At 36.4% G+C, this 12,924-nt stretch overlaps 1 protein-coding gene across 1 annotated transcript in view; it reads left to right on the top strand.

Moving 5' to 3' along the window:
- Positions 1–4,346, top strand: part of Kiaa2026 (KIAA2026 ortholog) — a gene marked incomplete at its 5' end in the record, with an annotated part of 87,397 nt that extends 83,051 nt beyond the window's left edge. The window contains 1 exon segment of the mRNA XM_013516351.1: positions 31–4,346. Within this exon segment, the coding sequence (XP_013371805.1) occupies positions 31–3,656 (3,626 nt within the window).
- Positions 4,347–12,924: the final 8,578 nt, after the last annotated feature.

Below are 12,924 nucleotides of genomic sequence, written 5' to 3'. Positions count from 1 at the left end.
AAACAAAATTCTTGTTTTTACAATTTTCAGATGATATGAAGTTATCAGAAACAGATTTTCCTATGGCCAGAAGCAAGCTATTGAAAAAGGAATTACCTTCTAAAGATGTACTGAAGATACTGCCTAAAACACTTAAGCGACAGTCCAAACAAACTAGTTATCTGGATGATAGCACAAAAGAGCTTTCTCCAAGGAAGAAAGCAAAGTTAAGCACAAACGAGACAACAGTTGAGAATTTAGAAGGTGGTATGCAGATTGATTGTTTGTATGAATCAAAGCATACAGAACTACCGTTTCCAGATTCATCTGCCTCAGTGGATTCCCTACCAGTGTCTACTCTGCAGAAAGGGACCAAACCTATTCAGGCCTTGCTTGCAAAGAATATTGGGAACAAAGTGACCTTAACAAATCAACTGCCCCCTTCCACAAGCAGAAGTACTCCTTCTGCGGAAAAACCAATTGTATCTCCTCCAGAAGTAAGCTCCATAAAACCAGCATTGACTTGCCTCACCAGTACAAAAGGTCCTTTACAGATGGTATATAAAATGCCCTGTGGCCAGTGGTTGCCAGTAGATCTTCACAATAGCTCTGTAAAGATTCAGATGCAGCCTGTGGTAGATTCTAAAACAGGAGAAAAGGTCATGCAGCAGGTTCTTATTCTGCCTAAAAATTTTGTGATTCAGCACAAGGAAGGAAAAACAGTTACAAAAGAAATACCGCCACTTCAACAAAAAGGTACAGAACAACATTGTCCATCTTTCCCACAGACAGCAAGTGTAAACTCTTCCTTAGCATCAGTTCTTGTCAACTCAGCAGGAGCTGTGTCTACCCAACTACCTAATACAGTTTTTAACAAGACTGTTACACCTTCATCAAATGTGAGTAGTGCTAGATCACAGCCATTATCACCTGTAACTTCTGTAAGTAATTTATTAACACCAGTAAAGCCTAGCCACCGTGAGGTTGGTAAAGTACAGAATGCAGTGTCAGCAGCTACGGTTCCCCAGCCCATTGCTTCACCCACCATTTCCTCAACAGTTCAGCCTCTGTTACCAGCAACAACACTAAGTGGATCTACAGATTCTGCTAAGTCCAGTTGTTTTACACAGCAAACTGCTGATTCTTCTGAAACAAAGCAAGAACTGAAAACTGTGTGTATAAGAGATTCACAGTCGATTCTTGTTAGGACACGAGGTGGAAACACTGGAGTTGTAAAAGTGCAGTCCAATCCAGATCAGAATTCACCTACTAGTTTGTCCTCAAGTTCAATTTTCACTTTTGCTCCTCAACTTCAGGCATTTCTGGTGCCAAAGTCAACAGCTTCATCATCCTCTACTTTTTCACAAACAACTGGAATGACTACGTCATCTAGTTTCCCACCTTTTGGCCAAACACCAACTTCTGTTTCCGTTCCCTGTGGGTTTAATCCTTCTGTGGGGAAAAATCTCAAACTTACATTAGGCCAACCCTCCAGCAATGGTAATTTGGGCCACATGATAAATAAAACTTCACATATCACCTCTTCTTCCTTGAAGTCTTCTCTTTCTTCCAGCACTCTACTACCATCAACAACAAATAGTTCACTAAGTGTAATTAGTATATCAGGAAATTTTGGACAAACCAATGCAAATGTGACTCATACTGCAACTAAACAGCAACAAATAGATTATATTACAAAAAGTTACCCTATTATTACAAGGTCAGAGGCAACAGCAACAAATGGAGATACGATCGGTGGGACTCCCATTCAGAAATTCATGCTTGTATCAGCTCCATCTGTTCTGCCCTCTAGTGGTATGACTGCAGTTAATGGGACACCTGCACTGACATCTACAGGTGTATCCACTCAAAAATTAGTTTTTATTAATGCTCCAATTCCCAGTGGTACTTCAACCCCAGCAGTTGTTGCAGAATCATTAAAACAAACTCTTCCTCACACCTTGAATAAAACATACGTTAAAACTCCTGAGCAACCCCAGATACTGTTACTTCCATCTACAGTGGGAGCACCAATAAAAATAAATTCTTCACAAACTGTGTCTCAGATAAAAGATGTGAAAATTGGACTAAATATAGGTCAAGCAATTGTAAATCCTTCAGGCAGTGTGCCTGCTATACCATCGATTAATATATTACGCAATATAACCCCAAAAGAAGACAAATGTAACAAGGCCTGTGTGTTACCATTGTCAACGAGTGAAAATTCAGTTCCAGTAAGCTCAAATTTTGTGAGTCAGAATATTACTCCTGTTAACGAATCATCAGTTTCCACAGCAAGAACAATAAACATGTTTTCAGTAACAAGAGCAAATGTTTCTTTGGGTTCCCTTTCAGTGACCTCATCCTCTGCTTCAGTTGGTGCACATCCTCCTGTTCCAGTGAGTGGAAATGATACCTCTTCAAGAATTATGCCTATTTTGTCAAATAGACTCTGCACGTCCAGTCTGGGAAACACTGTGGCCATATCAACTGTGAAAACAGGACATCTTGCATCATCTGTTCTGATTTCAACTGCACAGCCAACAGTGACTCCCAAATGTTTGACATCAGCTTTGCAGATCCCTGTTACGGCTGCCTTGCCTACGCCTGTGACTGCATCCCCCAAAATGGACACAGTTCCACATTCAGCGACAATACCAGGATCCACACTTTCTGTATCTCTTTCTAAAAGACAATCTCGGAGTTCTCTCCAGTTTCAGTCACCAGGGATTTCAACTACAGTGCCAACAAATGTAAACACAAATAAACCTCAAGCTGAACTGTCATCCCTTTCACCAAGTCCAGGTAAAATAATTAATATTTCCAGTTTTACTTCTCTACCAAACCAGCACATGTGCCCTGCTTTGGTCAAATCAGCTCCCGCTTACAATTCTGTTCCAGATGACTCTCCCATTCATACTGCTGCAGCACCATCAAGTGTAACTAGTCCAGTAGCAAGTCCATTGAGTGAACCTAGTATTCAGCAAAAAATAGTCATCAACACCAGTACACCTTTGGCACCTGGAACTCAGATCTTGATTAATGGAACCCGATTTATTGTTCCACCACAAGGTCTTGGAGCTGGCAACCATGTTCTCCTTATATCTAGTCCGAAATATGGGCCTCCTTTAGTTCTTAACAGTGGCCAAGGCGTTCAGACAGCAGCAATAGATAACTCTGCCCAGAAGATCTCAGTAGCATCAAATAATTCTTCAGGTGGGCAACCTATAAAACATCCTCTAAGAAGCTCTACAAAAATTGTTAACTCTCTTGGAAATGCAAGTTCTCTACCCACAGTACATACAACACCACCGATTATAAACACAACTGCTAAAGTTTCTGTTTCACCTCCTACACCAACAGTACCATTGACTTCAGTAATTAAGTCTCCTCCAGCCTCCCTTTTAGGAAAGACATCTTTGGTTTCTGCCATTTCCTCTAGTAATCCTCCACTGCCAAGTAGCACGTCAGCATTTCATTTGGACACATCTGTCAAAAAATTGTTGGTTAGCCCAGAAGGAGCCATTCTGAATACCATAAATACTCCAGAATCTAAAGTTTCTTCACTGTCTCCATCTCTGTCTCAGATTGTAGTATCTGCCAGTCGAAATCCCACCTCTGTCTTCCCAGGTTTTCAGTCATCTGGTTTAGAGAAGCCTGACACAGCTGCATCTTGAATTTAGACTACATGAGCCAGTTTTTAAATAATGGGGCATTCTTTTAACTCCCATACAGATTTTAACTTTATTATACTGTTGAAAACATACTATACATATTTGTGTATGTGTCTGCGCACGTGTATGTTCACGTGCATATTTTAATGTATCTTTTCATTAGCTTACACCAAGACTTTTTTCTTGGGGAGGGAAAAGTGTTCCATTTCACTCATTGGTATGAGGTTGTTTTCAAAGCTTCTTTGGTTAAAGTACATGGTCAAGATTTACCTGTCTGTATAACATAAGTTGAACAAAGTCAAATTTGACTAGTTTAGAGTAAGCTAGCCTTTTGCACACTTACACTGATATGTTTCTTGAATTCGGACTGTTGCAGCATATCTCTGACATAATATTCTGTGTTCTTAGTGAAATCTTATTTTTGTTTCTGTAAAAAGAAATATATATATATATATATATTTATGCATTGTGAAAATGCAGTCCATTGTGTAAAATTGTACATACTCCTAAATCCCTAACAAACCTGTACTAAATATATGTACAAAGAACTATGCTGTCTTATTTATGTTTTGTTTACATAATGTATAGTTTTTTAAGTATTTTAGTAATTTTGGACCAGTGAACTGTTAGCAACAATGCAGAAGAACTGTATGTAATAAACTGAGTTGCTGGAATTTCTTTGTTTGAATACCATTTTAAAGTGTGTTTTTGTTTCATTGAAATAGTACATGATATAAATGACAGTCTTGAAAAGAAGTAATGAAGGATGGGAAATTTGTATTAATAACTAGCATTTGTACAAGAGCTCATGATTTACAAAATTCACTTTTATGTATATTATTTGATTGTCACATTACTTTTGATGGATTAAGAGATATATCCAACATTACCCAGCTAATGGGTAGTAGAGCCAGTACATGAACTTGATCCTTTAAATCTTTTTTCATGGTTCTACACTGTCTCTGTTTTTAAGAATCATTCTAGATTTCATGGTTTCAGACTTTTTAAAAAAATCCACTACCAAATTCTGCATTGATCAAAATACATTTTTTTCAGACCAATATATTTAATCTCTTTAGATATCATAAATACATTTTTCTTAAACTTTTGTTTGAGTTTTTTCTCTTTTGGTGTTGGAGATTGAATCCAGGGCTTTGCACATGCTATCTTAGTTCCTTTTCTCGTTGCTGAGACAAAATATTTGATGCCCAGAAGTAAGGAAGAAAAGGTTTATTTAGCTCACAGTTTGTGGAGGTTTCAGTCCATAATCAGCTGGACCCAAGGCAGAGTGGTACATGGCAGAGGGCAACAGTTTGTGGGAGCGGAGAACAAAAGCAGCAAGAACAAAAAGGAGCAGCAGAGAGCAAGCCTCCTTCCCTCTCTTATATTGTGCGCAGGCTACCTGCCCTAGGGGGTGTAGCACTCACACTCAGAGTCCCAGCATTGGACCATGAATCAGTCGTAAACTAGAAACACACCCCATGACTGCATGAGGCTTTGGAGAGGGACATCTAGTCACAAACCATAACACTAACCAAGCACTCTACCACTGAACAAACATCCACAGCCCAAAATGAGTAATTTCAAGGTGGGTGTGATGGCATATGCCTATGATCCCAGCACTCTGGTAGGTTGAGGCAAGAGGATCACAAGTTCAAGCCCAGCCTGGGGGCAAGACCCTGTCTGAAAAGAAAAAAGGACTGGTGGTGAAGCTCAATGCAAAGGCCATGGATTTAATTCTCAATACTGAAAAACGGAGATTTACATGAAGTTACAAAGGTAGTATAGAAAGGTTTCATACAGCCTTCCCCTTGCTTTCCCCAGATGCACTCATTTTTAAGTTGAGGTGTTGGTTCACAGTGACTGATTTTCCAAAATAATATTTACAAATACGATTTTTTTTTTTAGTTTAGAATAAAAAGTAAATGAGAACAGCAGTGCTTGCTCACTATTTTTTTTTAAATTCCCATTACAGAGCAATCACTTAAAAACTTAATGGTTCAGCTGACTCTCAGGGTTTGACTTCGTAGTATTTCAGAATATGCCTCATTTTAAATAAAAGGTAGCTTCTATATTGGATGTTCCTCATTTAAGATACTTTGTAGTTTACGTATTCCACTTATGATCACGGTTATGCCCCATCACACTGAGCTTGTCTGAAGTTGAAAGCACTAGAGTAGAGGCCTGAAGATCTCTTGACACTACATTGAAGTGATGCAGCAGGCATGAGTTTATTGAAAAGTTGCGAAAAGCTTTAAAAAAAAAAATGTGTTTATACCCAGCATGGGGGTGCATGCCTGTGTTCCCAGTACTTGGGAGGAGGATCATGAGATCAAGGCAAGCTTGTGCTACATAGCAAGACCTTATCACAAAAAACATCAAAAAATTATTCTCTGAAGTACCTTTGCCAGTCATGTCTATGTTCTGCTCAGTCATTCTTCACCTTTCCTTGTCAGTTGATTAAGAAACCTGGATTTCTGGGCATGGGTGATTTTTACCATACAGTGTCTTGTGCATGGGAGGTATTCAATAACTGAGTGTATATACATACAGATTTTAAAGCATTGCCTGACACTCAAAAGAATTCACAAAAATTCTGTAATTCTATCACTTTAGTAATTTACTGAATTACCTGTGGCTTAATTTTAATCCCAGCAAAGGACCTAAACCAATGAATCACTAAATCTCTTAAAACTAGTAAACCCAAAGTCCTACTAAATCTTCAGAGTTCTCCATGTACTACTGAACCTTTAGAGTAAAGCCCCTACTTAGGACTTAAAAAGCTCTTCAAGCTGTTCCTGCCTGTCTCCCCTTCATTGTAATCCATTCTCCTCCTTGTTCACTGCGCTCGTTTTCTTTTAGTTCCTAGAAAGCTTAAGAAACTAAAGACTTCCCAGATATTCTCTTTGATTTAATGTTTCATTACAGGTTCTCCTTACATTTTATATCGCTTCTTCTCTTTGCCATATTCTAGCCAGCATCCTGATTTTGTGGTCACTCAGAGGGGGATGTAGCACTACTTCACAATTGTACTATAATTTGTTTACAGTTATTTAGTGCTTGTCTTCCTTTTTAAAAACAAGGACCTTCTCAATCATTATCACCCTAGTAAATGGTACACAGTATTCAATATTTATTTGTTTAATAAGTGATGGAGAAATCTAGGAAGGTACTTATTAAGCTCTAGTTTACTTTTCTAAAATAGTTTTGAGTGTTTTTTCTAGAAATTTAACTAAATTAATGGTTTTATATATTCAAAATTCTAAATGTTTCCCTTTGTCTCCACCAGGTAGGTGTAGATTTCTGTGTTCTTAAAGAATATAAAGTCAGATTCCTCAATTCTTTGTGTCCAGTGTTAGCATACTCTTTAAAAATCATCTGTAAAGCCATACATATAAAGCAAGAAAAGTTACCACAGTGATACCCTGAAGAGATTTACAGTACTAAAGAGGTTATGTCCCTACAGTAGGTAGGCCATGTGGATGTCTGTATTTGGTATCATTTTAAATACTAAGTTAAAAGATGCCAAAATAACATAGCACCTTCTGATACAGCACTTCTCTTTCATTTCCTGTGGTTTTTTTCCCCTTGTCTTTGTAATTAGTTCTGTAAGCATTACTAAGTGGCTCTTTAGATCTCTGCTTCCATTTTCAGCCACAAGTTTTAATGGTGCATTTAGTAATTGACATAAGTAGTTTTATGATTAAGTAATGATAGCTGTAATATATATACTAAAGTCAATGAAAATGCTTGGTCCAGTGAAACACTTGCAAAAACATAGTCAATTTAGAGATTTTTAATATTAAAAACTTGAGAAGATAGCAAGTTAGGAAAATAAGAAAGTTGATGGGGATTTTAGTTATCCAAAATGACTATCACCTAAAGATGATAACTTTTTTTTTTTTTTTTCCCTTTTGAGACAGGGTCTCATTATGCAGTTCAGGCTGGCCTTGAGCTCACTTTGTAGCCCAGGTTGGTCTTGACCTCGCAACAATCCTCCTGCCTCAGCCTCCCGAGTGCTGGCGTGTGCCACCAGGCGTGTGCCACCACTCCCGGCTTAAAGATGATAATTTAAGTCATCTGAGAGTTTTATTGTTACCTGAGCCAGAAGCTTTATTATAGCTGTCATGATATAATCTGCTTCCATTATTTTTACTCAGATGCTTGATAAACATTTACTATGTACAGCATGGTGCTTTGATGCTTAGAAAACCTGAAAAGCGTGGTATAGGTAAAGAAGTGTCGAATTCTTTTGCTTACATTGGTGAGATAATCTGTGAGAAAGCTATAATTACAGAGTAATACATGAAGTTATAGGGAATCAACTGTGTGTGTTTTTTATGCTCACTTTGGCAGCACATACACTGAAACAGAATGTGTTTTATAGATGTGAAAAAAATTGAAAGTAATTATTGCTGTAAATTCAAAGCACCTACCAAAGTTGTAAATTCATTCTACACATATATTGAGTACTATATAAGGCATAAGATGCTGTAGGAACAATATAGATGAGTAATATCCCACCTCTGTCTTCAATAGGGGATAATACAATTGTGAAGTTAAAAGTAAATGTAAGGGGAATAAAAAAACTGCAAGAACTGAGCGGGGAGGTGTAAGGGAAAGTTTGGGATAAGAGGTGGCATTTGTACTGAGACTGAAAATGTGTGTAGCACATTCAGTCTGCAGCAATTCAGTCTGGGAAGCAGACAGAACACATGAATTGAGATTGAAGGGAATACTATAGGTCAAGAGGGCCAGTGGGGAATGATTAAAAAAATAGAATGGTCTGGGTGATAAAATACTGAAAAATAATCTGAAGTAATTGGGTAAAGGTAGTAATGTTCACATGTAAGATGGAAATAATTCAGTTATATTGCTGGAGGATTAAATGAAATAATGATACAAAATATTTTGGTAGCTGCTGTCATTCACCTGACATTCAGAGATGGGGAAACCAAATAGGATATTATTAGGGGGAGTGAAGACAGTATTTGGTACTAACAGTAGCAGAAGAGAGATAGAAAAAAGGAGAAAAACTGTTGAAAATGAGGCTAGAGAAAAGGATTTTTAAAGGAAAACTTGGAAGTGTATAAGATTTAGAAAAAAATTTTAAACAGCAAATGATATGAACAAAGTGTTACCTCTGAATTAGTTCATGGATGAATTTAGTACTGAACTTATAAAAATACTAGTAGATCCAGCTGGAATATCATATTTGTTCATTTTTGCTACTATTTTTTGCTTTTTTTTTTTTTTTTTTGAGATAGGGTCTCACTGTAGGGTTCAGGCTGGCTTTGAACTCACTTTGTAGCCTACTCTGGCATCAAACTTGCAGCGATGCTCTTGCGTCAGCCTCCCAGTTACTAGGAGGCAGGGTTTTTGTAAAGCAGAATTTACTGAGTCAAATGCTAAAGTGTGTACTGCGAAGGGTTTTTTGTTCTATTTTGTTTTTGGTACTGGGAATCAAACTCAAGACCTCCCATTTAACTGAAATTATTCCATGCATACTATTGGACCATAGTGTAATGAAAGTGGAAATTATTGACAAAAGAAATTGCAAAAACTCCATAAACACATGGAAATTAATTAACACCCTCCAAAACAAATGAGTCACAGATAAAATTAAAGAAGAAATTAAACAATATTCACAATCACACGACAAAGCAGATACAAATTACTGGAACCTGTGGGATGCAATGAAAGCAGTCCTCAGAAGGAAATTTATACCAGTGAATTCCCATCTCAAGAAAACAGAACAAGCACAAATAAGCAACTTTATGCTGCACATCAAGCTAATAGAAAAATAAGAGCAAGTCAAATCCAAAGCCCAAAGAAAGGAGGAAATTATAAAAATAAGAGGAGAAATTAACACAATGGAGACAAAGAAAACAATATGAAGAATTAATGAATCAAAGAGTTGGTTCTTTGCAAAAATAAATAAAATGGATAAAATCCTAGCCAACCTTATCGAAAAAAGGAAAGAAAAAATCATATTCATGCAATAAGGAATGAAAAGGGTAAAATCACTACAGATCCTCAACAAATTGAGAAGGTCATCAATACCTATTTCAAAGATCTTTACTCTCATAGGATGGAAGGCACAGAGAAAATGGACAGATTGCTAGATACATATGAATTACCAAAGCTGAATCAACAAGATATAAAAATCATGAATAACTCACTATTGGCCACTGAAATTGAAAATGTAATAAAAAAACTTACCAGCAAAGAAAAGCTCAGGTCCTGATGGGTTCACTGCTAAATTGTACAAGATACTTAGAGAAGATTTAACATCAATTCTTCTCAAACTCTTCAATAAAATTGAAAGGGAAACAGTTGTCTCTAACTCATTCCTGGAGGCAAGTATTACCCTGATACCAATACTAGAGAAAGACCCAACCAAGAAAAAGAACTACAGACCAGTCTACCTAATGAACATAGATGGAAAAATTATCAATAAAATACTAGCAAACAGAATGCAGCAAATCATGAAGAAGATTATCCATCACTACCAAGTCAGATGCATCCCAAAAATGCAGGGATGGTTCAATATATGCAATAAATGTAATACACAATACCAATAAGAGCCAAAGACAAAAATCACATGATCATCTCAATAGATGCAGAAAAAGCTTTTGATAAAATCCAACACTCATTCATGATAAAAAAAACAAAAGTCCTACAGAAAATAGGTCTATATATAAATGGTCTTTACCTCAATCTGATCAAAGCCATCTATGACAAACCAATCACCAACATCATACTAAATGGACAAAAACTGAAAGTTTTCACTTTAAAATCAGAAACAAGACAAGGATGTTCACTTTCACCACTCCTATTCAATATAATTCTGCAAATATTAGTCAGAGCAATTAGATAAGAGAGAGAAATGAAAGGAATAAGGAAAGGAAAGGAGGAAGTGAAATTATCATTATTCACAGATCACACAACACTCCACACAGAAGATCCCAAAAACTCCACAAAAAGGCTTATAGATTTAATAACCAAATTCAGTAGCAGATCTGGATACAAAGTCAACATTCAAAAATTAATAGTATTCCTATACTTAAACAACAAGCCCACTGATAAAGAAATTAGGGAAACCACACCTTTTCCAATAGCCAAAAAAAAAAAAGAAGAAGAAATATTTAGGAATCAGTCTAACAAAGGAAGTAAAAGATGTATATAGTGAAAATTAGAGTACTCTGAAAAAAGAGATCAAAGAGGATTTGAGAACATGGAAAGATATTCCTTGCTCATGGGTAGGAAGAACCAACATTGTGAAAATGGCCATACTCCCAAAGTTGTACAGATTCAATGCAATCTCATTAGTATACCTCACAGATCTAGAGAAAACTTTCCTAAAATTCATCTGGAACAGGAAGAGACCTTAAATAGCAAAAACAATCCTGGCAACAAAGGAAAGGCAGGAGGCATCACAATCACTGATTTAAAGATATGCTACAAAGTTACAGTGATAAAATCAGCATGGTACTGCCAAAAAACAGACCTGAAGATCAATGGAACAGATTAGAACATGCAGACACAGCTACAAACACACTCAGCCACCTTATCTTTGACAAAGAGGCCAAACACATTCACTGGAAGAAAGATAGCCTCTTGAATAAATGGTGCTGGAAAAACTGGCTATCCATATGCCAAAGACTAAAACTAGACCCATGTCTATCACCATGCACTCAACTAAAGTCAAAATGGCTTTTAAAAAGAGAAAGTAAGTCAAAATCTTGAAGACATAAGAGTAGGCAGACAGTTTACGAACAAAAATTAAACTGCAGGGGAAATACTTCAACTAATCAACAACTGGGATCTCATCTTATTGAAAAGTTTTTGCACATCAAAAGAAATCTCCAACAGGGTAAAAAAGACAACTGACGAATTGGGAAACAATTTTATCCAACTGTCCCTCACACAAAGGACTCCTATCTAAAACATGTAAGGAATAAAAAAAATCAGGCCCCCAAAATTCAAAGACCCAATCCAAAAATGGGCATCTGAGATGAATACACACTTCTCAGATGAACAAATACAAATGGCAAATAAGTATATGAAAAAATAGTCAACAGCATTGATCATTCAAGAAATGCAAATTAAAACAACACTGAGATTCCATCTCACACCAGAAAGAATGGCTGTCATCAAGAAATCAACCAATAACAAATGCTGGAGGGGCTGTGGGGAAAAAGGAACCCTTCTCCACTGTTGGTGGGAGTGCAGACTGGTGAATCCTCACAAAACTAAGATTAGAGGTCCCACTTAACCCAGCTAGTCCCCTTCTGGGTATTTTTCCAGAAAAACTGAAAACATCATACCACACAGATATATGTACACCCATGATTATAGCAGCACAATTTGTTATAACTAAGTCTTGAAACAACCCAAATGCCCGTCAACTGAGGAATGAATAAAACAGATGTCGGGTTTTCATACAATGTAGTATTACTTTGCTATAAAAGAGATAAACTCGAGGCTTTTATAGATAAATGGATGCAACTAGAGACCATATTCGTAAGTGAATTAAATCAAACCCACATGTGTAAACATTGTATTGTCTCCCTAGTGTAAGAACCTGAAAGAGTAAATAAAACCCAAAAAGTACAATGGATATTGTGAAAGGGAAAGAAATTGCTCAAAGAGAAAGAACAACTGGGATGAGGGTAAGGAGAAAAAGAAAGAAAGAAAACAAATATATGTATACAGAAGAATAGCTAGGATACTTGTACTGCTGATGTCTAATGTTTATTGAAAGGAACAGTTAATGCTTAAAATTTTTTGACCAATTTTTCATGCTTATATATATTAATCTGATCAACTAATTTGAAGACGGCAATATGCATTCCTACCATCTTGTTTAGGGAAGCTCTATAGCATTTCTAATTTTATTACTTTTTATTCCCTTTAATTGTTTGATCAGTCTTGCATTCTTACATCTGGTAATCTGAGCACCTTCGTTGAAGATAACAATAGGTAATATAACAACCATTGTTAATTCCTACCATCTTGTTTTCAAATTTTGTATTTTTAATTGTTTTTGTGTTTTGTTTTTGTCTTTGATGTTTTGTTATTGTTTTTCTTTCTATTTAAAATTTTATTTTATTTATTTATTTTTAAATTTTTTTTATTTTAAAGAATAAAAGAAGGATAACATAATAATAGGGGGCACTTAGCAAATTACAGACAAAATGGTAGGAAATTATCAATGGTTATCGTTTTACATATTATTGTCTACAAAATAGTTTCTCAGGAAAACAAA

The sequence above is a fragment of the Chinchilla lanigera genome, unplaced genomic scaffold, assembly GCF_000276665.1.
Source record: "Chinchilla lanigera isolate Chin_1 unplaced genomic scaffold, ChiLan1.0 scaffold00033, whole genome shotgun sequence".
Classification (NCBI taxonomy): Eukaryota; Metazoa; Chordata; class Mammalia; order Rodentia; family Chinchillidae; genus Chinchilla; species Chinchilla lanigera.
Note: the sequence above shows the minus strand (reverse complement) of the source record. Positions and strands in the feature narration are given on the sequence as shown.